The 23,655-nt window shown below is 41.0% G+C and overlaps 1 protein-coding gene across 1 annotated transcript in view; it reads left to right on the top strand.

Moving 5' to 3' along the window:
- LOC122563477 (S-adenosylmethionine decarboxylase proenzyme) overlaps window positions 1–7,859 on the top strand; it is an 81,915-nt gene extending 74,056 nt beyond the window's left edge. Inside the window, exon 6 of the mRNA XM_043717242.2 lies at window positions 6,881–7,859. Coding sequence (XP_043573177.1) covers window positions 6,881–7,051 — 171 coding nt within the window. The 3' untranslated portion in view covers window positions 7,052–7,859. The remainder of the gene's footprint in view (window positions 1–6,880) is intronic.
- Window positions 7,860–23,655: the final 15,796 nt, after the last annotated feature.

Below are 23,655 nucleotides of genomic sequence, written 5' to 3'. Positions count from 1 at the left end.
CTTGAAGCGACATTTATTTTTCTAACCTCTCACTACACAGTGGGCTGATCAATCATTTTTTTTTAAGTTAACACAGGATGTTTGTGACATGGTATTTAAAATCCACTGCAAGTCAATACCCCGCTTACTGTACAAGACAACGCTTTCTGGTGACATATGGCATTGCTTTTGCCTGTGGCAAATTGCATATCAATGAGTCTCTACATAAAAACTGCAAGCACAGAGTTGGAAAGGATTGGAGGACACTTACAAAATCCAGATATTAGACAATTCATCCCTATATTTGGGGATAGCTTGACTTTGGTTTCAATAGGCATTTAGCTGCAACACTAAGGTGGCATCTGAGAGCCTATCACGTGGTTTCTTCTGAATTTGATAGACTTTTTATGAAAGCAAAGCTTTTTTTAATCAAAACTGAGTGATCCAATCAGTATTAAAATTCACATAGATTCGGTATTCTACACAATTTAATTAGGCATTGTCATTACTTTCAACTAAATTGAAAATGATGTGAAATAACATGAATTATATCCAAAACTGGATATTAAATGCACATAGTATAGCAACAAATTACTGCAATGTTGGAATCTGAACTGAAAACAACAAACACTGGAGATCGCAGCAAGTCGGGCAGCATCCATGGAGAGGGACCAAGCTAGTGTTTTGAGTCTAGATGACTTTTTATTGGGAGACAGCTCTGATGAAGAGTCATCTAGACTTGAAACGTTAGTATGCATTCTTTCCATGAATGCTGCCTGACCCACTGTGATATCCAGTATTTGTTGTTAAATGCACACAGTTGCTTTGTACCAGTCTGAGAACAACCTGCTGCCCTGTGTTTTGAATGGTTGTTTATCATTTGCAATTCTTTAAAAGGAAGATTTATTTGAATTGTCATTATTTAGATTTATTTTCTGAATTTCAACATTGCACTTGAATCAACTTTCAGATGGGGGCATAGATCATTTGTAAGTTACAAAAAATTGCAAATATTCTGAGGCAGTATTTCACCACTTTCATACATTTAAATTGAGCAGATGTGAGAGCATCAGGAAATAGTGTCGAGCCACTGAGAGCTCCAGCATTAGCCTCCCTCACTGTCAAACTCATTGCCGCCTTCCTATGGATGCCTGTAACAACTCCCTAAACTCAGCATTGGTGATTATCACATATGAGAACAGATGGTTCGAATTACTCTCATGTAAATTGGAATGTTTATTTAATCTGTTTATTCAATCTTCATTTCCCCTAACTTAAAGAAAAAGAATAACGTACCCAGGTCCTAAATACAGAATGAAATGACAGAGTGAGGTTAATGGACCGTATGTTGCCCTCAGTCTTGCATCTTATTATCCAGTTACGGTTATTACATTTTCCAATTCTTCTTCTGACTTTGAGATTGACTCCATTACATCATATTACAAAATAGTTACTTTTTGCTTAGTCGGTTTTGAGTGTGAGACTGCTTTTGAATAGTGAAATGTTGAGGGATTTAAATACTGGTGTTGATTTTATTACTGATATATATTTCATTAAATGAATTTTGACGGTTCATTATAATTCCCATGGAACAGAATCTATAATACTCTTATTTATGTAGTCAGTTTAAAAATGGAGGCTATTATCCAAATGCACTTCTGGAGCGATGAGAGTTGAATTAATTGCACATTTCTGAACCTCCAAAGTCTGGTATGGATTTTTTTTTTCATTTATGCATTAACATACTGACATGGCCACATCTAAAAGGTAAAATAGAGCAAACTTTGAGATCCATTTTAAACTGCAAAATATACGACTGATGCAAAAGGAAGTTTATTCGGATGATTGCTGACAGGGCTTGTGGTTTAGTGGTGCTTATAATAACCAGTTGCCACGAAGCATGAGGGTAAGAGTTTACACCAACAGTTTCTACATGCTCATTTCCTGGACTTAATTTGGGCTTCGAAAAGGTGGACATGAATGGCGACAAAATGATTTGTTATTATGTTCTGAAGAGTGGCCTGGGGTAGGAGGTGCAGGTTTACCCATGCAGCTAGAACACACTTCCCTACTGTCTGGCTGGTAGAGACATAATTATTTTATCTGACTGCTGCCTCTGCTCCTTTTTACTGTGTGCTGCAGCTACTAAAAACCGCCCAAAGTTAAGCTTCAGTGCACAAAGCTGCTTCTGAGCGATTCTGAGGTCCCTCTGAGAAAAGTCTTTCAGCTGGGAATTTCTTATCTGATGCAAGGGATTGGGGAAGTGAGTAGAGACCCCAAAATGTCCACTCCATTTTCATTGCAGACCATTAGGGAAGCAATTCAGGTACAAGCAGCTCATGGTTCAGTGTATTTTTCATAGGCCCTGCCATCCGCGTTGAGTATATTTTCTGAAAGTTTTCACACACCACATCACAGCAGACTGCAGATACATTGCATGCCTTCTACTCCAGGAAGTAAACTTCCTTTTAGTGTGCTTTTTTTACAAATGTGGAGAGGTGAAGGTTATGTTCACAGTTGGCGGATGGTTTGTAGTCAGGTTGGCATGGATAAGCAAAGGGTGGGCATGCAAATGGTTGTACTCCAGAGATAACACGATGACTGATGTCACCAAACACCAGTGCGTAATAGAGTTTGAAGCAATGGGTTTGGAAATGGGAATTTTCACTAGTCAACATAAAACTGTTTCTGAAAGCAAGCTCTGCCAGGAACTCAGGATGTTAGTTTTAGGTTTCCAAGGAGGTTGTTAAGTTTCCTTATCTAAGGAAATATGGACTGGCATTTCAGGGTGTCCAGAGAAGGTTCACTAGGCTGGTATTGGGTATGGAGGAATTGTCTTCTGGCTGTATGATGCTCAGGACTGGAAACTAAATATACCAGGGTATAGGGTTCACAGGCCTGACAGGAAAAATGGCAGCGGACGTGAAGTTGCCTTACTAATTAGAAACAAAATTTCTTCAAGAGAGGATATAATGCAGAGAAAACATTCAGTGGAATTGGGGAACAGTAAATAATCTAAAACTGTAATAATTTTTGTGTAGATACCCCTGGTAGCAACTCTGAAGTTCTAGACTGTATAAATGCAGACATCAGGTGAGTGTGTGCAAAGCCAATGTAGTATTAATGGAGGATGTTAACTTTAACTTAGACTGGGAGATAGACAAGCAGCTGCCAGAAAGGTTCTGAATTTCAGGAATGTATTTGGGATAGTTCCCTGCACCAATATGTCTTGGATGCAACAAGGGAACAAGCAATATTAGATTTAGTAATGAGAAATGAGCCGGATTGAATTAGTAACCTAATTGTGTGTGAACATTTATCAAATAGTGATCATAACATGACAGAGTTTAATGTAGTATTTGAAAGCAAAAAGTATAAATCAGCTACTAGAGTTTTAGATTTAGGTAAAGCCAACTTTAACTTGATGAGATAGAGACTGTCCACAATAAACTGGGAAAATCTACTCATGGGTAAAACAACTGAGGAATAGTGGAGGACGTTTAAAGAAACATTTAACACAATACACACTCAATTTATACCTCTGAAATGAAAAAGCTACATTTCACAGAGCAAAAAAAACAACCAAGGACAAGTAAAGAGATAAGAGACAGCATAAAACTAAAAGAAAGAGCTTACAAAAATGCAAAACAAAAACACAGATGCTGTCAAATGGGAAAAATACAAAGACCAGTAAAGGGACCACAAGGGGGCTTTTCGGAGCTACTAAACAGGATTTTGAAAGGAAACTTGCCAGGGACAGCAGAATCAATAAGAAGAAATTTTATAGTTCCATAAAAGGCAAGTGGTTGGACAGGAGCAATGTTGGCCCATAAAGGCTGAAAATGGGGATATTGTCAGTGGCTACATGGAAGTGATGGACATGTTGAATAGTTACTTTGCCTCAGTATTTACATTAAAATGCAGGAAACGTTGCTGGAGATCCCATGGAAATTAATAGTGAATCAGGACAGGGACTGAATGAAATAAAATTAAGTAAAATATTGGTAATTAGGAAATTAATGAAATTAAAGAGTGACAAATCCCCACAATCTGATGGTTTTCATTTGATGGTGTTAAAGGAAGTAGGGAAGCACATTGTCAATACCCTAACTATAATTTTTCAGAGTTCCTAGATACAAGTGGCGGACAGGGGAATGCCATTTACACGGTCTTCCATAAGGCAAATGATAAGGTTCTACATAAGAGGCTGTTAACTATGGTAGAAACCCATGAACCTGAGGGCACATTACTAACATGGTCAGGAAATTGGTTGAGTGGGAGATGGCAGAGAGTAGGAATAATAGCCATGAATTTAAATGGGTAGCATGTGCCCAGTGGTATCCCATGAGGAGCTGTGTTAGGGCCTCAATTATTCACATTATTTATTAATGATATGGATAATGGCTTAGAAACTCGTATATTTACATTTGCTGAATTCACAAAGAATACTGACAGACTATGCAAAATTATAGCAGATGGAGCCAATGGGTGGCAGAGTGGCTCAGTGGTTAGCACTGCTGCCTCACAGCACCTGGGTTCAATTCCACTTTTGGCTAACTGTCTGGAGTATAAATGTTCTCCCCGTATCTGTGCGGATCTGCTCTGGATTGATCCCACAGCCCAAAGTTGTGCAGGTTAGGTGAATTGGCCATGCATTGTCCAGGGATGTGCAGGCTAGGTAGATTAACCAGGGGAAATGCAGGGTTACAAGGAGAAGGTAGAGTGTGTGGGTCAGATGCTCTTTGAAGAGTTGGCATAGGCTGAATGGCGTGTTTCCACACTGCAGGGATTCAATGAATGTAAGGAGGTGTGAGGCTATCTATTTTGGACTGAAAAAGGACAGATCATGGTACTTTCTGAATGGTATAACATTAAATACAGTGAATGTCCAAAGAGACTTGGGTGTTCAGGGGCATTGATCTTTAAAATGACATGAAAACATGCATAAAATAATCAAGAAAGCTAATCGAATGCTGGCCTTTATATCTTGAGAACAAGGACAGAGATATCATGCTGTAGGTATACAAAACCTTGGTTAGACCCCACTGGGAATACTGTGCGCAGATCAGGGTATCATACTGGCCTTAGAGGAAGTACAATGTAGGTTTACAAGAATTATCATTGAATCATAGAATCCCTACAGTGTGGAAACAGGCCCTTTGGCCCAAAAAGTCCACACTGACCTTCTGAAGAGTAACTCATCTAGACCTATTCCCCTATCCTATTGGTCTACATTTACCCCAGACTAATGCACCTAACCCACACATCCCTCAACACTATTGGCAACTTAGCATGGCCAATTCAACCGATTCCCACATCTTTGGATTGTGGGAGGAAACCGGAGCACCCTGAGGAAACCCACGCAGATACGGGGCTGTGCCAATTATACCTGGACTTCAGGGGTTAAGTTATGGGAAAAGAGCATATAAATTAGGTCTGTTTTCTTTATAATATAGAAGGTTAAGGGGCAACTGATGAAAGTCTTTAAGACAGTCTCCTGGTAAAGCCAGGGTACATAGACTATTTTCACTGGATGAGGATTCTTGAACTGAGGATAGACTGAGAATTAGGCCCAGACTGTTCAGGAGTGGTGTTAGGAAGCACTTCTGCACACAAAGGGTGGTAGGTGTTTGGAACTCTCTTCCACAAATGGCAATTGATGCAGGAATAGTTGTTAATTTTAAATCTGAGAGAGATAAATGACAGGAATATGGAGTTATTTCACAAATCAGCCATTAAATGGTAGAACAGGCTTGGGGGCTGAATGGCCTACTTCTGTTCCTGTGCTCCGATGAAGAGAGATTGAGTTGTACTCATAAGAGTCATGAACATTTCATTTAGCTTCACCATTCCTAGGACCAGTTAGTAAACAATGTAAACAGGCCAGTAGGCAAAAGTGAGGACTGCAGATGCTGGAAACCAGAGTCTAGATTAGAGTGGTGCTGGAAAAGCACAGCAGGTCAGGCAGCATCCGAGAAGCAGGAAAATCGACGTTTTCAGGTTATCAGGAATAGAGGCAGGGTGCCTGCAGAGTGGAGAGATAAATGAGAGGAGAGTGGGGGGTGGGAAGAAAGTAGCATAGACTCACTGATATTCCTGAAGAAGGGCTTATGCCCGAAACGTCAATTCTCCTGTTCCCTGGATGCTGCCTGACCTGCTGCGCTTTTCCAGCAACACATTTTCAGCTCTGATCTCCAGCATCTGCAGTCCTCACTTTCTCCTCACTGATATTCTTGTAGAGGGAGGAGGAAAACTTCTTCAAGGCAGGCATCCTTGAAGGCATCTAATCTAGACCCCAGGAAGACAGTAGGTTAGATGAAATTAATTAGGTATAAAATTTGTTCCTTTTTTGTGTTCTGCTGCTCTAGTTATTGAAGGCATTCACACCACCTTTGCCCAAAAACCATTGAATGTATCTGCGATGATTTTTAAAGTCTTTGGGTTGGCTTAATTCTAATTGATCAACTCCATTTAGTAATGAATGCAATTATTTTTTCTATGATTTCTGTAATTTATGATTTCATGAGAAATGAATATATCAGTTAAAATTACACAGAAATGATTACTATGTCAATCAGAAAGGAACAAAATACAGTTTGTTTTCTTTTTAAAAAAGCATCACAGAGAGAGGAAGAGTGTGTGTTTGGGTTTTTGAGCATCTTGCTGGTGCAGGAAGATGAACAGAAATCCCTGCAGTGTATTGACCACGTGTTCCAGCTGAACTCACATTACTTGATGCTGTCACATTATTAAGAGGAAATGAATATTATATTCCTGAGCATTAGATCTGTAGATTTAATAAGTATATTAGCACAAACAGAAAATAACATGCTTATAAATCTATAGCAGTAGCACACTGCTAAGTCCAGACATGGTAATTAATTTTGGTGATTCCCCGCAGAGTTTGAAATGTCACATCTCCTGTTCGGCACCTCCAGCCGTGGATGGATTCAAGCGCAAAGATTTGCTGTACGCTCAGTTCAACAACTACAGCTTTGTATTTGTGAGTTACGTCAAGCATTCACTTCACAGCAGAGGAGAAACCATCCCAGCTGCACAGAGTGAAACATGAATTACTGCATCAATTACATTCATCTGTTTGTAACAGCTTGCATGTCATAGTTAAAAAGGATGGAGAAACTGAGTATGAATGTACGAATTTGGAGCAGGAGTAGGTCACTCAAACCTGCTGTACCATTCGATGAGATCATGGCTGATCTCTCTACTCCACCTTCCCGGCGTGCCTCCCTAAGCTTTTACTGTCTTGCCATTGCAGCCAGACTCTGAAGATGAATCATATCAGACTTGGGATGTTAACTCTGTATCTCTCTCCACAGTTGCTGCCAGACCTGCAGGATTCTTCAATGTTCTCTCTGTTTGTTTCTGTGTACAATAACTTGTGCAATATTGTTAAGGTAATAGCTTTGTACAATACGCAGCGATTTGGTGCACACGATTTTCATTGATAGATTTTAAACTTGAAACATTTAAGACTTACTTAAAAAAATTAGAGCTATACTATTAGCAAAACTGTTGTATAAAAGTCAAAGCTGAAATTAACTTCCTCCATCTAATAAGTTATATGCTCTGGGAAAACACATTTTGTAAACGAAATTCCAGGTCATCTCAAAAAGCATTGAATAGTATTCATCATCATGAATAAATAATTTACAATATTATAGACCTTTGTACCTCAATATTCCACTGACTGCAACTGATTTTACTGTCACATGTACCTAAGTACAGTGAAAAGCTTTGTATGTGAGCAGTAGAGGCAGATCATTGTAAGCAAGGCCATACAGATTATAGGTTGAAAAAAAATTTGGACAGAGTGAGACATACAGGTTACAACACATGGGCTTGTGCGAGGCAAAAATAACATTTACAAGATCAACATTATTTGAAGTCAGAAGTCACACAACACCATTAAAGTCTAACGGGTTTATTTGAAATCACAAGCCTTTGGAGCAGCGCTCCGACAGCTTGTATTTTCAAATAAACCCATTGGACTATAACCTGGTGTTGTGTGACTTCTGACTTTGTCCACCCCAATGCAACACCGGCACCTCCACATCAACATTATTTGAAGTTAGAGAGTCCATTCATCTGTCTAATAGTGGCAGGGAAGAGGCTGGATATTCACACATCCTCATGAGGTTCAACAGATGTTCAGACATTCAAAAAATGCTGCCATTTTATATCAATTGAAATGGTACTGAGCATCTGAACTTATGATTTCAAAGGGGAATTTTAATCTATATTAATGCAAAGTCAATTTCAATTGACTTAATATAAAGTCTGTTCACCAACATAAAACCCAACTATATATTCCAAAACAAGAGTAATCCAGATTCTTGTATCAAATTTATATGACATATATCCAAAATCAGCCTGCAGCTTTGCACTTCTGTCACTCTATGGAAAGGATATATCTTCCTGCTGTGCAGTCTGAGCAGATTAATGAGAAATGGTTTTATCATTTGGATGCATTTGATTGAATGGATCTGATATTTTTTAATTCTTTAAAGTAAAATACATTTATACTGATGGTTACACATAATGTTTTGCATTTTGAACATATGGAAAGGTGCAGACAATTATTACCTATTCCATTTAATCAGATGTCTCCCCTTTAAAAAACTTCTAATAAATGATTAGTTGACAGTCAGATAAATCTGCTCTGATATAATTCTTCCTGGTGTATTAATAGAATAGAAATGTATCCAGGCTGTTAATATCTCAGAAAATATAAGTTAACAGTAAAAAAAAGGAAATAACTTACGTGTTCCCCATTGGTAGTTATGCTTTTAGTTGCCTTAGTCCTAAGCTTTGGAACTCTGTCTGTAACCCTCTCCAATGCTCGCACCTCCTTTAAGATGCTGCTTAAAACCTACCTCTTTGATCAAGCACATGACCAGCTGCCTCAATAGATCCTTATGTAGCTCAGTATCAAACTTTGTTTGACAAAATTCCTGTATAGATGCAAATTGCTGGTCATTACAAATACAAAAGTAGAAAGCTCTAAAATGATACATTTAAAACAAAGGTAATACTGAAAATGGACTAACAAACAATTTAATAAAAGTTTATTTAATAATTATATACAACTCCCAAACTTCTGTATTTTTCTACAGAAAGCTGAATGACAAAGTGGATTTAACACTGAGATTTGGGTTTGAATCTAGCCCAAAACAGATGATATGAAACTCTGTCTGGGACATCTAGGTCCGAACAAAAGACACTCGGGCCATCTTGAGCTCCCAGTGGTTAGAAGACCATATAATAAAATGGTCCTTGCATTTAATACATTTACAAGAATTTTCTGAAAGGGACTATACTGATGGGCAGTTATTGGAAAGAGGAAAGTCATTCAAGCTGAGTCGAGATTTCTCTTTTAGTGACATTAGGAATGGGATAACGTTATCAGGCAAATATGTGGCGGGGGTTTGGGTGCTAACACTGCTTTCAGTCTAGGATATATCTGATCTACAAATACTTAATACTGACATTCAAAACTAAGTGGACAATATCTCCTGTTTCTCTTTGCTGCCAGACCTTTTGAATTTCTCCAGCACCTGCTGTTTTTATTACAGACACCACCTTGTCCCAGAAGAATGCGGATAAAATTATTTGCAACATTAAATATCTTAACACACCATACTTCCAATCTATTACAACAGCTCCCAAATCTTTTCATAAGCCTGGGCCTCCTTCCTCAGAGATACAGACACTGCCACCATGCCACAAGACCCCAATACTGTCCATATTTGATTTTTAAAAACTATTTTTGAACCTCCACATTTAAAGTTAGTTTCTGTGATTCCTTTCAGTTGCGTGCATCTAACATTGTCAATGTCAGTCGATCTTTGTGTTCTGATTTAGGACTTATCCAGATGGTGAAGTAACAACTTCACAATTCTCTCTGCCTCATAATTCAAACTCAACAAACCTGAAGTAGAAACACAAACAAAAATTTGGTTTGAGTTAGTTCTTGGGACAGATTACTTGGCACGCAGATCCATTAATTATCACTTCTACTATTCACTCATCATCTCATGCATAATGCTTAATTAGGGGGATTGTTCTGAAAATTTCAGGAATAATTATGTTAAGCTGCATTGCAAAAGTAGACATTAACCTTGACAGTGCTGAGTATCTCTGTATACTGTACCTCAAATCAGTATTACTTATTATCATTAGGGATCATTAATTAAACTATTCCTTGAATATTTCCCCAAATATCACTTGTATTTTTGCTTTGTACTGATATGTTTCTTCCCCTCCCACAACCATCTAAGAGGTTACTTATCACTGAGAAAATCCAAAACTTTCAGTAGATGATAAGGAATCTGACACAAGTTTTGTATCAAATAAGTAGGACTACACAGTATTAAGTGACTGTTCTACATTCACGTTTGATCAAAAACGAAGTTAATTCAATTTACTCTGGTGTCATGATGGACTTAACAGAAGAAGCTGGAAGGTACAAAACCATGGCCCGTTCTGAAGAGGGTGACGGAAGTGATGATTGATACTCCGAGAAAGACAAGAGTCATTGGCAAGATGCATCCAGACCTGCATCCTGACCTGCATCCTGACCTGCATCCTGACCTGCATCCAGACCTGCATCCTGCGTGTATTCTTAATTTGGGAGTTGAATCTAGATATTATGGATTCCACAGTTAAATACTGTCAAGATAGGGTCAATATTACAGCCTTCAAGAAAAGTTACATAGAACTGAAGAATCAAAATATACTTGCTGAGCTGGAAGGTTTGTTTTCAGATGTTTTGTCACCATACTACATAACATCCTCAGTGAGCCTCTGAATGAAGCACTGGTGGTGTAGCCTGCTTTCTATTTGTAGGTTTGGGTTTCCTTGGTTGGTTATGTCATTTCCTGTGGTGACATCATTTCCTATGGTGATGTCATTTTCTGTTCTTTTTATCAGGGGGTGAGAAATGGGATCCAAGTCAATGTGTTTGTTGATAGAGTTTCGGTTGGAATGCCATGCTTTTAGGAATTCTTGTGGATGTTTGAGGCTTGTCCTAAGATGGATGTGTTGTCCCAGTCGAAGTGATGTCTTTCCTCACCTGTATGCAATCAACCCACAATCCACTAATGAAGTTGCATTAGAACGTCATTGCAACGAGCCAATGAGCTAACACAGACTGCAGCACAGAGGAACTACGCAGAGCAGAGGAAAATCACTTATACAGTGTATTAAAAAAGAACGGATACCCAATGAACACAGTTCGCCATTTCTGAGGAACAAACCCAAACAAGCAGACAAAACATGTCCAGAAACCCTAGCCACTCTCCTCTACATCAAAGGCATCTCTGAAATGACTGCCAGACTGCTCAAACCTCTTGGCTTCATGGTAGCCCACAAACACACCAACACACTAAAACAGCAGCTAATGAACATGAAAGACCCTATACAGACAACAAACAACACTAATATCACATACAAAATACATGTCAAAAACTGTAACAAACACTACGTTGGACAAACAGGCCGAAAACTAGCCACCAGGATACATGAACATCAACTAGCCACAAAAAAAGACATGACACACTCTCACGAGTATCCTTACATACAGATGAGGAAGGACACCACTTCGACTGGGACAACACATCCATCCTAAGACAAGCTGGAATTCCTGAAAGCCTGACATTCCAACCGAAACTCTGTCAACAAACACATTGACTTGGATCCCATTTACCACCCTCTGAGAAAAAGAACAGCAAGTGGCATCACCATCGGAAATGGTATCACCACAGGAAATTACATCACCAATCTGATGAAACTCAAACATATAAACAGAAAGCAGACTACAATACCAGTGCTTCAACAGGAGGCTCACTGAAGATGTTACCTAGTATGGTGAGAATAGGAGTGGGAGGAGCGACTGCGAAGACCAGTGGCATGACGGGAAGGTAATATTTAAATATATAAACTTATGTCGGGAGTTTCAGGTACATACTTTGGCAGTGACCGAATCCCGAGACACTACCCGCCCTCCTCCTCTAACCAAAGAAAACTCGTGTGTTGCAAAGGTAAGGCACTTCAATTGATATTTCTTGTGTTTCGTGTGATTGATTAAAAGTTTACTACTAGTTGGTTAGTTGAATAAGACCATAGAGAAGTACTAACAATTGTTTAAATTAATTAACTAACCAGAGATGGCTGGGCAGGTGATTTGCTGTAGCTGTATGATGTGGGAGCTGGCTGATCCCATTGTGAACGGCAGTGACCACATCTGCATCAAGTGTTGGTTGCTGGAAGAACTCCGGATCAGAGTTGATGATCTGGAATCTGAGCTTCAAACACTGCGGCACATCCGGGAGGGGGAGAGTTACCTGGATGCTTTGTTTCAGGAGGCAGTCACACCTGGGAGATTAAGTAATTCACATTCAGTTAGTGGTCAGGGACATCAGAATGTGACTGTAAGTGAGGCAGGTAGGGGGAACCTGAGTTCAGGAGTGGAGGAGCCTCAGTCCTTGACCTTGTCCAACAGGTATGAGATTTTAGCTCCCTGTACGGATGAGAAAAAGGGCTGTGGACAGGATGAGCCAGCTGAACATGGCACCATGGTACAGAAGGCCATTCAAGAGGGCGGGAGCAAAAAGACAACTAGTTGTTATAGAAGATTCTATAATTCGGGGGACAGATAGTATCCTTTGCAAGCTGGATCGGGAGTCCCGCATGGTGTGCTGCCTACCCGATGCCAGGGTGCAGGACATTTCTGAACAGCTTGAAAGGATATTGAAGCGGGAGGGAGAGGATCCAGTTGTTGTGGTCAACATTGGCACTAACAACATAGGCAAGGCTAGGAAGGAGGACCTGTTTGGGGATTATCAAGCACGAGGAAGGACATTGAAGAACAGGTCCTCGAAGGTCACAATCTCTGGATTACTGCCCGAGCCACGTGCTAATTGGCATAGTGATAAGAAATTAGGGAAGTAAACACGTGGCTCAGAGATTGGTGTGGGAAAGAGGGTTTCCATTTCATGGGACATTGGCATCAGTTTTGGAGCTGGGGGCGATCTATACCAATGGGACGGTCTCCACCTGAACCGATCTGAAACCAGTGTTCTGGCAAAAAAGATAAATAGGGTGATCACTACATCTTTAAACCTGTGAGTCGGGGGAAAGGGAAGGGAAAAGGAAGGGAAAGGGAAAGCAACAGAGTATGGAGTCAAGTAGAAAGATAAGCAGCAGGTTAGCATGTGTGCAGGGTTAAAGTTCAAGGCAGACTAGGAATGAAGCAAAAAGGAAGGATAACTTAGGACATATTACTAGACGTAATGGAAATCATGAGGTTAAGAAAATTAGCATTAAGGTGCTTTACCTGAATGCTCATAGTATTTGTAACAAAGTAGATGAATTAACAGCACAAATCATCGTGAATGATTATGGTGTGGTAGGCATCACAAAGACGTGGTTGCAGGGGATTCAGGACTGGCAGTTAAACATCCAAGGATTTACAACTTATCGAAAAGACAGGGAAGTGGGCAGAGGGGGTGGGGTGGCCTTGTTAGTAAAGAATGAGATTAAATCTATGGCACTGAACGACATGGGGTCAGATGATGTGAAGTCTGTGTGAGTGGAACTGAAGAACCAGAAAGGCAAAAAAACCATAATGGGAGTTATGTACAGACCTCCCACCAGGGACGCAAGATGTACCGGGAAATAGATAGGCCATGTCGGAAAGGCAAGGTCACGGTGATCATGGGAGACTTCAATATGCAGGTGGACTGGGTGAATGATGTTGCTGGTGGATCCAAAGAAAAGGAATTCATGGAATGCTTACAGGATGGCTTTTTGGAACAGCTTGTGAAGGAGCCCACAGGGGAGTAGGCTATTCTGGGATTAGTGCGATGTAATAAGCCAGACTTTATAAAAGATCTTAAAGTCAGGGAACACTTAAGAGGTAGCGATCATAATATGGTAGAGTTCAGTCTGCAGTTCAAAAGAGAGAAGGCAAAATCAGATGTAATGGTTTTACAGTTACATGAAGGTAATTACAGAGGCATGAGAGAGGAACTGACGAAAGTTAACTAGAAGCAGAGCCTAGTGGGGAAGACAGTAGAGCAACAATGGCAGGAGTTTCTGGGTATAATTGAGGACACAGTACAGAGGTACATCCCAAAGAAAAGAAAAATTATCCGGGGTGGTGGGGGGGAGGGGGAAGTTAGAATTGACAACCATGGCTGACGAAGGAAGTCAGGAAATGTATCACAGAAAAAGAGAGAGCCTAGAAAGCACTGGGAAATCAGAAGATTGGGAAGGCTACAAAACAAACAGAAAATAATAGAGAGAAATACAGGAGGAGAGAATCAAACATGAAGGTAAGCTAGCCAGTAATATTAGAAATGATAGTAAAAGTTACTTTCAATACATAAGAAACAAACGAGAGGCAAAAGTAGACATTGGGTTGCTCCAAATTGATGTAGGAAGGCTAGTGATGGGAGATAAAGAAATAGCTGAAGAACTTAATAAATTCTTTGTTTCAGTCTTCACAGTGGAAGACATGAGTAATATCCCAACAGTTAAGGAGAGTCAAGGGGCAGAGTTGAGTATGGTACCATTACAAAGTAGAAAGTACTTGATAAGCTAAAAGGTCTAAAACTTGATAAATCTCCTGGCCCCAATGGGCTACATCCTAGAGTTCTGAGGGAGGTGGCTGAGGAAATAGCGGAGGCGTTGGTTGTAATCTTTCAAAACTCACTGGAGTCAGGGTAGCTGGTGACAAGTGGTGTCCCGCAGGGTTCAGTGTTGGGGTCGCAGCTGTTCACTTTATATATTAATGATCTGGATGAAGAGACTGGGGGCATTCTGGCAAAGTTCATCGATATTACAAAATTAGGTGGACAGGCAGTTAGTTCTGAGGAGGTGGGGAGGCTGCAGAAAGATTTAGTTTAGGAGAATGGTCCAAGAAATGGCTGATGAAATTCAATGTGAGCAAATGCGAGGTCTTGCACTTTGGAAAAAACAGCACAGGCATGGAGGGTTGGAATGTAAAAGCAGTGATGTGCTTCTGAGAGTTTAGCAAGCTCTAGTTAGGCCCCATTTAGAATACTGTGTCCAGTTTTGAGCCCCACACCTCAGGAAGGACATACCGGCACTGGAGCGTGTACAGTGGAGATTCACACGGATGATCCCTGGAATGGTAGGCCTAACATACGATGAATGGCTGAGGATCCTGGGATTGTATTCGTTAGAGTTTAGAAGGTTGAGGGGAGATCTAATAAAAAAACTTACAAGATAATACAAGGCTCAGAAAGGGTGGACGCTGGCAAATTGTTTCCGTCAGGCGGGGATATTAGGACTCATGGGCACAGCCTTAGAACTGGAAGGAGTCGATTTAGAATGGAAATGAGACATTTCTTCAGCCAGAGAGTGGTGGGCCTGTGGAATTCATTGCCACGGAGCGCAGTGGTGGTCAGGACGTTAAGTGTCTTCTAGGCAGTGATTGATAAATTCCTAATCTCGCAATGAATTAAGGGCTACGGGGAGAGTGCGGGTAAGTGGCGTTGAAATGCACATCAGCCATGATTGAATGGCAGAGTGGACTCTATGGGCTGAATGGCCTTACTTCCACTCCTATTTCTTATGGTCTTATGGTGATGAAACATCTGAAAATAAACCTTCCAGCTCAGCAGGCAAACCTACAACCTGAGCTACAAATCTTCTTTAAAGTCGCTAATCAAAATATATATTTATAGAAATGCTAGATAATATATAGATTCATACAATACAGTAAAATGTACATCCCCAAGTATAATGAATATATTTCAACACTTTTTTTGAAGACATACTTGTTTTCATTCTTGATCTGATCAAATCAGACTTGTCATTATAACTGCAATTTTAAGTGATCAAAGGTTTTAATTCTTCTCCTAAGACTGATGCTTTCGCTGATTATTTTTTCTTTGTGTGCTCATCCCTAATTGCCCTTGTACTGAATGGCTTGCTCAGCCATTTATTGGGGGCAGATGATCAACCACATTGCTATGGGTCTAGAGTAACATGTAGGCCAGACCAGGTGACAATGGCAGATTTCCTTCCATAAAGGCAGCACGGTGGCTTGGTGGTTAGCACTGCTGCCTCACAGCACCAGGGACTCGGTATTCCAGTCTCTTCCCCTAGTCCAGAGATGTGCATGTTAGGTGGATTAGCCATGGGAAATGCAGAGTTTACAAGAATAGGGTAGGGGGCGGTGGGTTGCTCTTTGAAGGGTCACTGTGAACCCGACAGGTCGAATAGCCTGCTTCCACACTGTAGGGATTCGATAAAGTATAGCTAACTTTCTCAGCTGCTTCATTCATTACCAGCCTCATTTTTTATTGGAAGATTTGTTTTCATTGTCCTTTTTGAATTTCTCATCGATAGTGTTGCACCTCAGTGACAACAGAAGACAGATATGAGGAATTTGTTTGCACTTACTGTACCTACTCCTTCTCAGCAGCTCTCAGTTTCTCCACTGCCTCTGTGTTTTTGGGTTTTTTGCCGAGTTCCTGAGCCAGTCATTGCTTCGGACTGAACTATTATTGGACAATCCTACTGGAACTTAGATCACCCACTTCCATCCAATCCTCTCCGTTTCTGTCCATCCTCTGCTGAAAGCCTGGTCCATGTTTCAATTCCCTCCAGAAGTGAAAATTCCAATCCTGCCCTGGCCAAACCCATCCTCCACAAACTTGAACTCATTCAAATTTCTGCCACCTATTTCCTGCTCATTCATCAACATTTGAACAATGTTAGCTTTTCAGTCCTTCAAGGTTTCAATTTTAAAATTCTCTCAAGCTCATGCACCAGTTCTTCCATGGCCACGAGTCTCTTGTCTCCGTAATTTCCTTCAGCCCCACAAAATTCACACATTCATGTTCTCCTACTCTGGCCACTTATGCATTCTCAAAATTCATCACCTCCACATTGATTATCATGTAGCCATCCAACTAAGATCTAAATAGTGGAATTCACTCCTTAAACCTGTCCACCTTTCTCTATTTATTTAAGATGCTCCTTAAAACATTTTCAAAGAACAAAGAACTTTACAGGATAGGAACAGGCCCTTTGACCCTCCAAGCATGTGCCAATCCAGATCCTCTATCTCAAGCTGCCACCTATTTTATAAGGATCTGTATCCCCCTGCTCCCTGCCCATTCATGTATCTGTCTAGATACATCTTAAATGACACAATCATTCCCGCCTCTACCACCTCCACTGGCAACAGATTCCATACACCCACCACCCTCTGCGTAAATAACTTTCCACATATATCTCCCCTAAATTTTTTCCCCTCTCGCTTTGAACTCGTGACCTCTAGTAAATGAGTCCTCCACTCTGGGGAAAAAGTTTCTTGCTATCCACCCTGTCTACACTTCTCATGATTTTGTAGGCATCAATCACATCCCTCAATCAGTCATGCTTTGATCACCTCGCTAATATCTCCTTTTTTGACTTGGTGTTTTCTTGTCTGATGACATTCCTGTGAATTATCTTGCAATTTGTTTTTGCTTTTAAGGCACTATATGAATGTAAGTTGTTATTTTCTCTTTCATTCACTTATGATAGTGTTTGCCTTTCATTTTACCATTCCCTTTCTTCAGTAAGGTTAGATTCCATCCATGTTGATCTCATACCCAGTTCTAGGCTTCATCTTACTTTGTGACATCTTTCCAAAGTCTTTCTGAAATTCAAATTAAAATGAATTGTACACTTGCTTCAGTTTCAGCCTGACTGAAAGCAAATGGTTCTGGGGTTGTGCCTAGAGTCCGGCTGAGCTCTGGGTGAGGTAGCTCAATGCCTGAGCTCCAGATTTCAGCTTTCTTCTGTGGTGCAAAGCAGAGGAAGCAGCAACTATCTGAACAGCCTGGCACTGATCCAAGAGCTGGTCCCAGAGACTCATAATTAAAAAAATTATTATTGATATCAATGCAATCCTTGAAGGGATCGAGAAGATGGGAATGGAATTGGACACACAATAAAATATATTCAGAAGCTCAGATGATGGCACAAGACCCATCTAGATCTAAGACTAATATTGAGATATAGTGATGAGAGAAATCAAAATCTGATGAGACTAAGAGTATGGGACATCCAACCCATTAGAGTCATACAGAGGTATAGCACAGAAACAGACCCTTCAGTCCAACCTGTCCATGCCAACCAGATATCCCAACCCAATCTAGTCCCATCTGCCAACACCCAGCCCATATCCCTCCAAACCCTTCCTATTCATATACCCATCCAGACGCCTTTTAAATGTTGCAATTGTACTAGCCTCCACGACTTCCTCTGGCAACCCTTACACGCACCCTCTGCATAAAAAATTGCCCCTTAGGTCTCTTTTATATCTTTCCTCTCTCACTCTAAATCTATGCCCCCAAGTTCTGGACTCCCTCACCTCAGGGAAAAGATCTTGTCTATTTACCCTATCCATGCCCCTCATGATTTTATAATCATCTATAAGGTCACCTCTCAGCCTCTGAGGCTCCAGGGAAAACAGCCCCAGCCTATTCAACCTCTACCTATAGATCAAATCCTCCAATCCTGGCAACATCCTTGTAAATCTTTTCTGAACCCTATCAAGTTTCACAACATCTTTCCGATAGGAAGGAGACCAGAATTGCACATGATAAAAGGGAGAGGGGTAAGGAATTCTTTAGTTTGAGCTTAGATTAGATTAAATTCCCTACAGTATGGAAACAAGCCCTTCGGACTAACAAGTCCACACTGACCCTCCAAAGAGTAACCCACCCAGACCAATTCCCCTACCCCCTAAATTTACCCCGACTAATGCACCTATCACTATGGGCAATTTAGCATGGTCAATTCACCTGACCTCACGTTTTTGGATTGTGGGAGAAACTGGAGCACCTGGAGGAAACCCACACAGACACAGGGAGAATGCGCAAACTCCACACAGACAGTCGCCCAAGACAGGAATCGAACCCAGTTTCCTGGTGCTGTGAGGCAGCAGTGCTAACCACTGAGCCATCATGCCACCCTACCAATACTAACCAAAATAGATTAGATTCCCTACAGTGTGGAAACAGGCCCTTCCGCCCAACCAGTCCACACCGACACTCCGAAGAGTAACCCACCCAGACCCATTTCCCTCTGCCTAATGCACCTAATACTATGGGCAAGTGCACCTTTGGGCACCTAAGCACTACGAGCCACCATGCCACCCCGAGTTCTTGGGAAAGAATGAGTTGGAGGTGATAGGTAACGTTGACACAGGGATGATGAAACAAATATGGAATAATGAACTGGTAAAATAACCCATACATGATAGATATTCTTTGCAAAAAGGTGGACACTCAAACACTATAAAGCTATTGTTTCATGACCCAATGGTCCCACCAACGGACAAAAAGCATCAATAGCAATGGGGAGACAGTGTTCTCTTCAGCTAATTTCTAAATATAGATAATGGATAATAAAACAAAGGCATAACACCGTAGAAATAGATACCTGCTTCTCAACTCCTAGTAAGAGGGGGATTGTGTTGGTAAATGGATGACCAAAGGCAATCAGCCTGTGCAATATGAAGTTTCAATCACCTATTAAATCATTGAAAGTACAGAGAACAGAAGAAATATTTATATACTATAATCAATTAATAACAATTTTAAACACCAAACAGCAATGATTTTAACTCAGACTATACTTAACATTTGTTAAATGTTTCAAGACAAAAGCAATTTTGAAGGCACAATATAAATGTTAGTTGTTGTTTTAAATTTTCTTTTATGATATTGTATATCTTTCATTTTATGATTTAAAAGAATTTTCTAATATTAAAACCATTCTATTGCAATAAAATGTTACTTGGCATATATTTAGTGTAATCATTTAAAGTGCCTCCAATGTAATATGTTGCTTGCAGAATTGCATTTTGTTCCTATAAGAAATTTTGTGTTAATTCACATGATCCTCAATTCAGTGTTTGTAAGATATTCACAGAGCATAAGGTCAACATTTAATCATTCATGTTTTCTCATAATGCAATACACATGATAAAACATATGGTAAACACTGTAAAAATGTACCTAACGTAATGACTCCTACAGTTGATCCATTTCATTAAATTCCTAATCAGAAAATTCAAAAAACTGTGATTCTTCTTGAAAATGTCAAACAATTCTTCTGCACTTAAACTCTCTAACCTCATGTAGATTTATAAGTCAACTTATTGATTCTGACATGAATGCTTTAACCTGAATTTGTTCCTTGTTCTTAACTCCAGCAACTGTTCAACCTTCAATTAAAAATAAATTTGGTTTCACTGAGGTTCACGCTGTATAGTTGTTACATTTGCTTCACATCACTAATTGCTATTAAGGTGTGCTCAGTGTTATACCATGTGAAGATGCTTTGCCCTGATGATATTGTGCAAAGTAGGCTACATAGAGATTTCACCTGTTGATCAATCACCCCCCTCACCAAGACCTGCTTTCTTGGTCCCGACTAGCCCATACCCTTCACCTTTCTGCAGTAATGTTTCCATTCCCTGGTCAATGGTTACCACTGCTTCCAGTGGCACTGTTCTAGATGAACAGCCGCCTCTGATTGGTTAGCAGTTCTTGAAAGTGAGGTATCTTGCCTCAGGATGGGAAAGGTTTATGGGGTGAGAAGTTACTACAACCTTGGGCAACTGATTGGTCCTTAGTCCCATTTCAAAGTCACAGTTTCCCACTCCCAGATAGTTGTCTCATGTTTCAGCTTTGTCTCCATTTAAAAACTAATTTGAGGTTTGGATCAGAGTGGTGCTGGAAAAGCACAGCAAGTCAGGCAGAGTCCGAGGAGCAGGAAAATCGACATTTCGGGCAAAAGCCCTTCATCAGGAATAGAGACAGGAAGCTTCCAGGTACCAGTCCAAGATATAAAAAGGGGTTTCAGTTTTTGGAGATGGCACTGAAAGTGCAAATTCATAGTCAGGACGCTGTCAGATTACATTACATTACATTATTACATTACATTGCAGTGTGGAAACAGGCCCTTCGGCCCAACAAGTCCACACCGACCCGCCGAAGCGTGGTGCCTACATTTACCCCTTACCGAACACTACGGGCAATTTAACATGGGCAATTCACCTGACCTGCACATCTTTGGACTGTGGGAGGAAACCGGAGCACCCGGACGAAACCCACGCAGACACGGGGAGAATGTGCAAACTCCACACAGTCAGCCGCCTGAGTCGGGAATTGAACCCTGGTCTCTGGCGCTGTGAGACAGCAGTGCTAACCACTGTGCCACCGTGCCGCCCACTGTCATTATGGAACACTTTGAATTAACACAATAAAGGTGTGTTCTAGTGATGAAAGTAATGTCACTATCTGCTGTGCAATTGCTGAAATTAATAGTTGACAAGAGGGGGGATCCAAGATGGCGGCGTCTGAGTCTATAGTGCTCCTCCCAAGACCTGGGAAAAGTGGGCCACCCACCTCCACCACACTCACCAAATCATTTAAAATAGTTTTTACTTAATGTAATTAGTGACTCAGTACTAAATTTAAACCGTCTAGTCTCCTGTAAAAATGACTAGGGGGAAAGGAGCCCGCAGTTCTCAGCAGGCAGGAACCCCTCCACCACCCTCTCCAGCTGTAGCAGAGGCATCCACCGCCACCCCGGGGGACTTACCTACGATGGCGAGCCTCGTGGAAATAATCTCCAAACTCAATGCGAAGATCGATACCTTCAGCAAAGTATCCCGGAGCCCATGGGACTCACTCTCAGTCGCACTACAAAAGCACGGCTGAGACATCAAAGAAATTGAGCGCCAAGTTGGAGGGGCGGAGCTTAAGGCCACGACCTCCGAGGTCATAGCAGAGTCGGCCATGGTTCGGGTCCGGACTCTCGAACAGCGAGTCCGAACCTTAGAGAATCACATTGACAACCTCAAGAATAGAGGTCGTCGAAAAAATATTCGTTTGCTGGGCCTTCCCGAACGGGAAGAGGAAGGCCAACTTACAGCGTTTCTCGAGCAGTGGCTTCCACAGCTGTTAAATCTGGAGGCTGGATCAGGCCAGGTAAGGGTGGAATGGGCCTACTGGGTTGCAGTGCATGGACCTGGCTCGAACCAGCGCCCCCGCCTGGTCCTGTTCCGGCTGCAGGGCTACAAGGAGAGGCAGATGCTCTTGGAAGCTTCCAGAAATCTTGGGAAAGATCCCCAAGCCATGATTTGCAAAGGATCCAAGATTATGTTATTTCAGGACTTTTCCCCAGCTTTGGTCCGAAAGAGGAACGCGTTTGATGAAGCGAAGTATTTAAGGGGCTTAAACATTCAATACTCCTTGTGCTACCCAGCTACACTATGCTTCAGCCATGAAGGGTCCGTGTATAACTTCGGATCACTGGAGAAGGCCAAGGAATTTTTGGACTCTCTTAGATAAATTATAAGAGTTAATTGATGTTGTTTTTCCTCCCCCCCCCCCCCCCCCTACCCCCGGCTTACCCCCTTTTTTTTCCTTTCATTACCTTACTGTTTAATATTATCTCTGGGGGGTGGGAAGAAGGGTTTATTTATTTATTCTTTGCTTAGCGATTTTCTTCCCTTTTTTTATATGTATATAAGCCAGGGGGTCTAGTTAATGTAGATGGGGGGATGGTGGTTACCTTATCCTATTTTATCTTTGTCCTTAGGAGTGGGGTTGTTTTGCCCTGTTATTTTGTATTAGTATATTTAATTATTATTTGCTGAGACTGTAAATTTATAGTCATATATGTTCATATATGGTATTAATATTACCAAATATATCCAGGTGTTGGTGTGGGTGGGGGATGGGGGGAGTAGGGTACTCATTGTTAGTTCTAGCTCAGTAGTATACTTGAATTTTCTTTATCCTATCATGGGGTGCCTGGGTCAAGGGTGGGGCACTGGTTGGGAGCGGTTATGATGGGTTTTTTTATTTAGGATCTGAATGTATTAAAGAGCCTTTATTTTTGTGAATTTTATATGCTCTATGCTCGGGATGTTTTGGATAGGGTTTCTTCTCCCGGGGCGTCTTGGACTTGCCCGGTGATTATGGGTGATCGGTCGATTAAATGGTGCGCCTGGAATATCATGGGGAGTAATTCATCAATCAAAAGGAGGAGAATATTATCAAACCTCAAGAAAGAAAGGATCGATATAACTCTCCTATAGGAGACACATTTATTGGATAAAGAACACCTGAAATTACAACAGGGAAGAGATTATTTTCCACTCTCTCTTTCTGTGCAAGGAAAAACATTTTGGCAAACTGGGTGGCTGATGGCCCTCATGGACTTTCGAGTTGGCACAGAATAATTATGGAATATACTCCCCCTGACCTCCTTACAAATATGATGCACCAGGAGAAAAACCGAATTACTCCATAAATATGGCAGCCCTTCTTGAATTACACAAATACAGATATCTCGGTCATCCTAACAAGGAACTTTATTTAATTGAGAGGGTGAACCTGGCTGGTCCGGGGCCCCTTAGGAGAGGAATCCCATACGAATACGGGTTTTGTTGTGACCTGATGTTAACACATTCCAAGCATGTATATTACCACTCAATTTCTGTGTTATCCGTTGGGTTTTTTTTTCTCTTGAATAATGTAAGAGTTTTAATCATACACTCTGGTTAGTTGTAGGTTAGATGGGTAGGGTTAGTTGAGTTTTGTTTTTTTTTCT

This window comes from Chiloscyllium plagiosum, unplaced genomic scaffold (assembly GCF_037043375.1).
Source record: "Chiloscyllium plagiosum isolate Xiang-an unplaced genomic scaffold, Cpla_swu_hap1 HiC_scaffold_30, whole genome shotgun sequence".
NCBI classification, from domain to species: domain Eukaryota; kingdom Metazoa; phylum Chordata; class Chondrichthyes; order Orectolobiformes; family Hemiscylliidae; genus Chiloscyllium; species Chiloscyllium plagiosum.
Note: the sequence above shows the minus strand (reverse complement) of the source record. Positions and strands in the feature narration are given on the sequence as shown.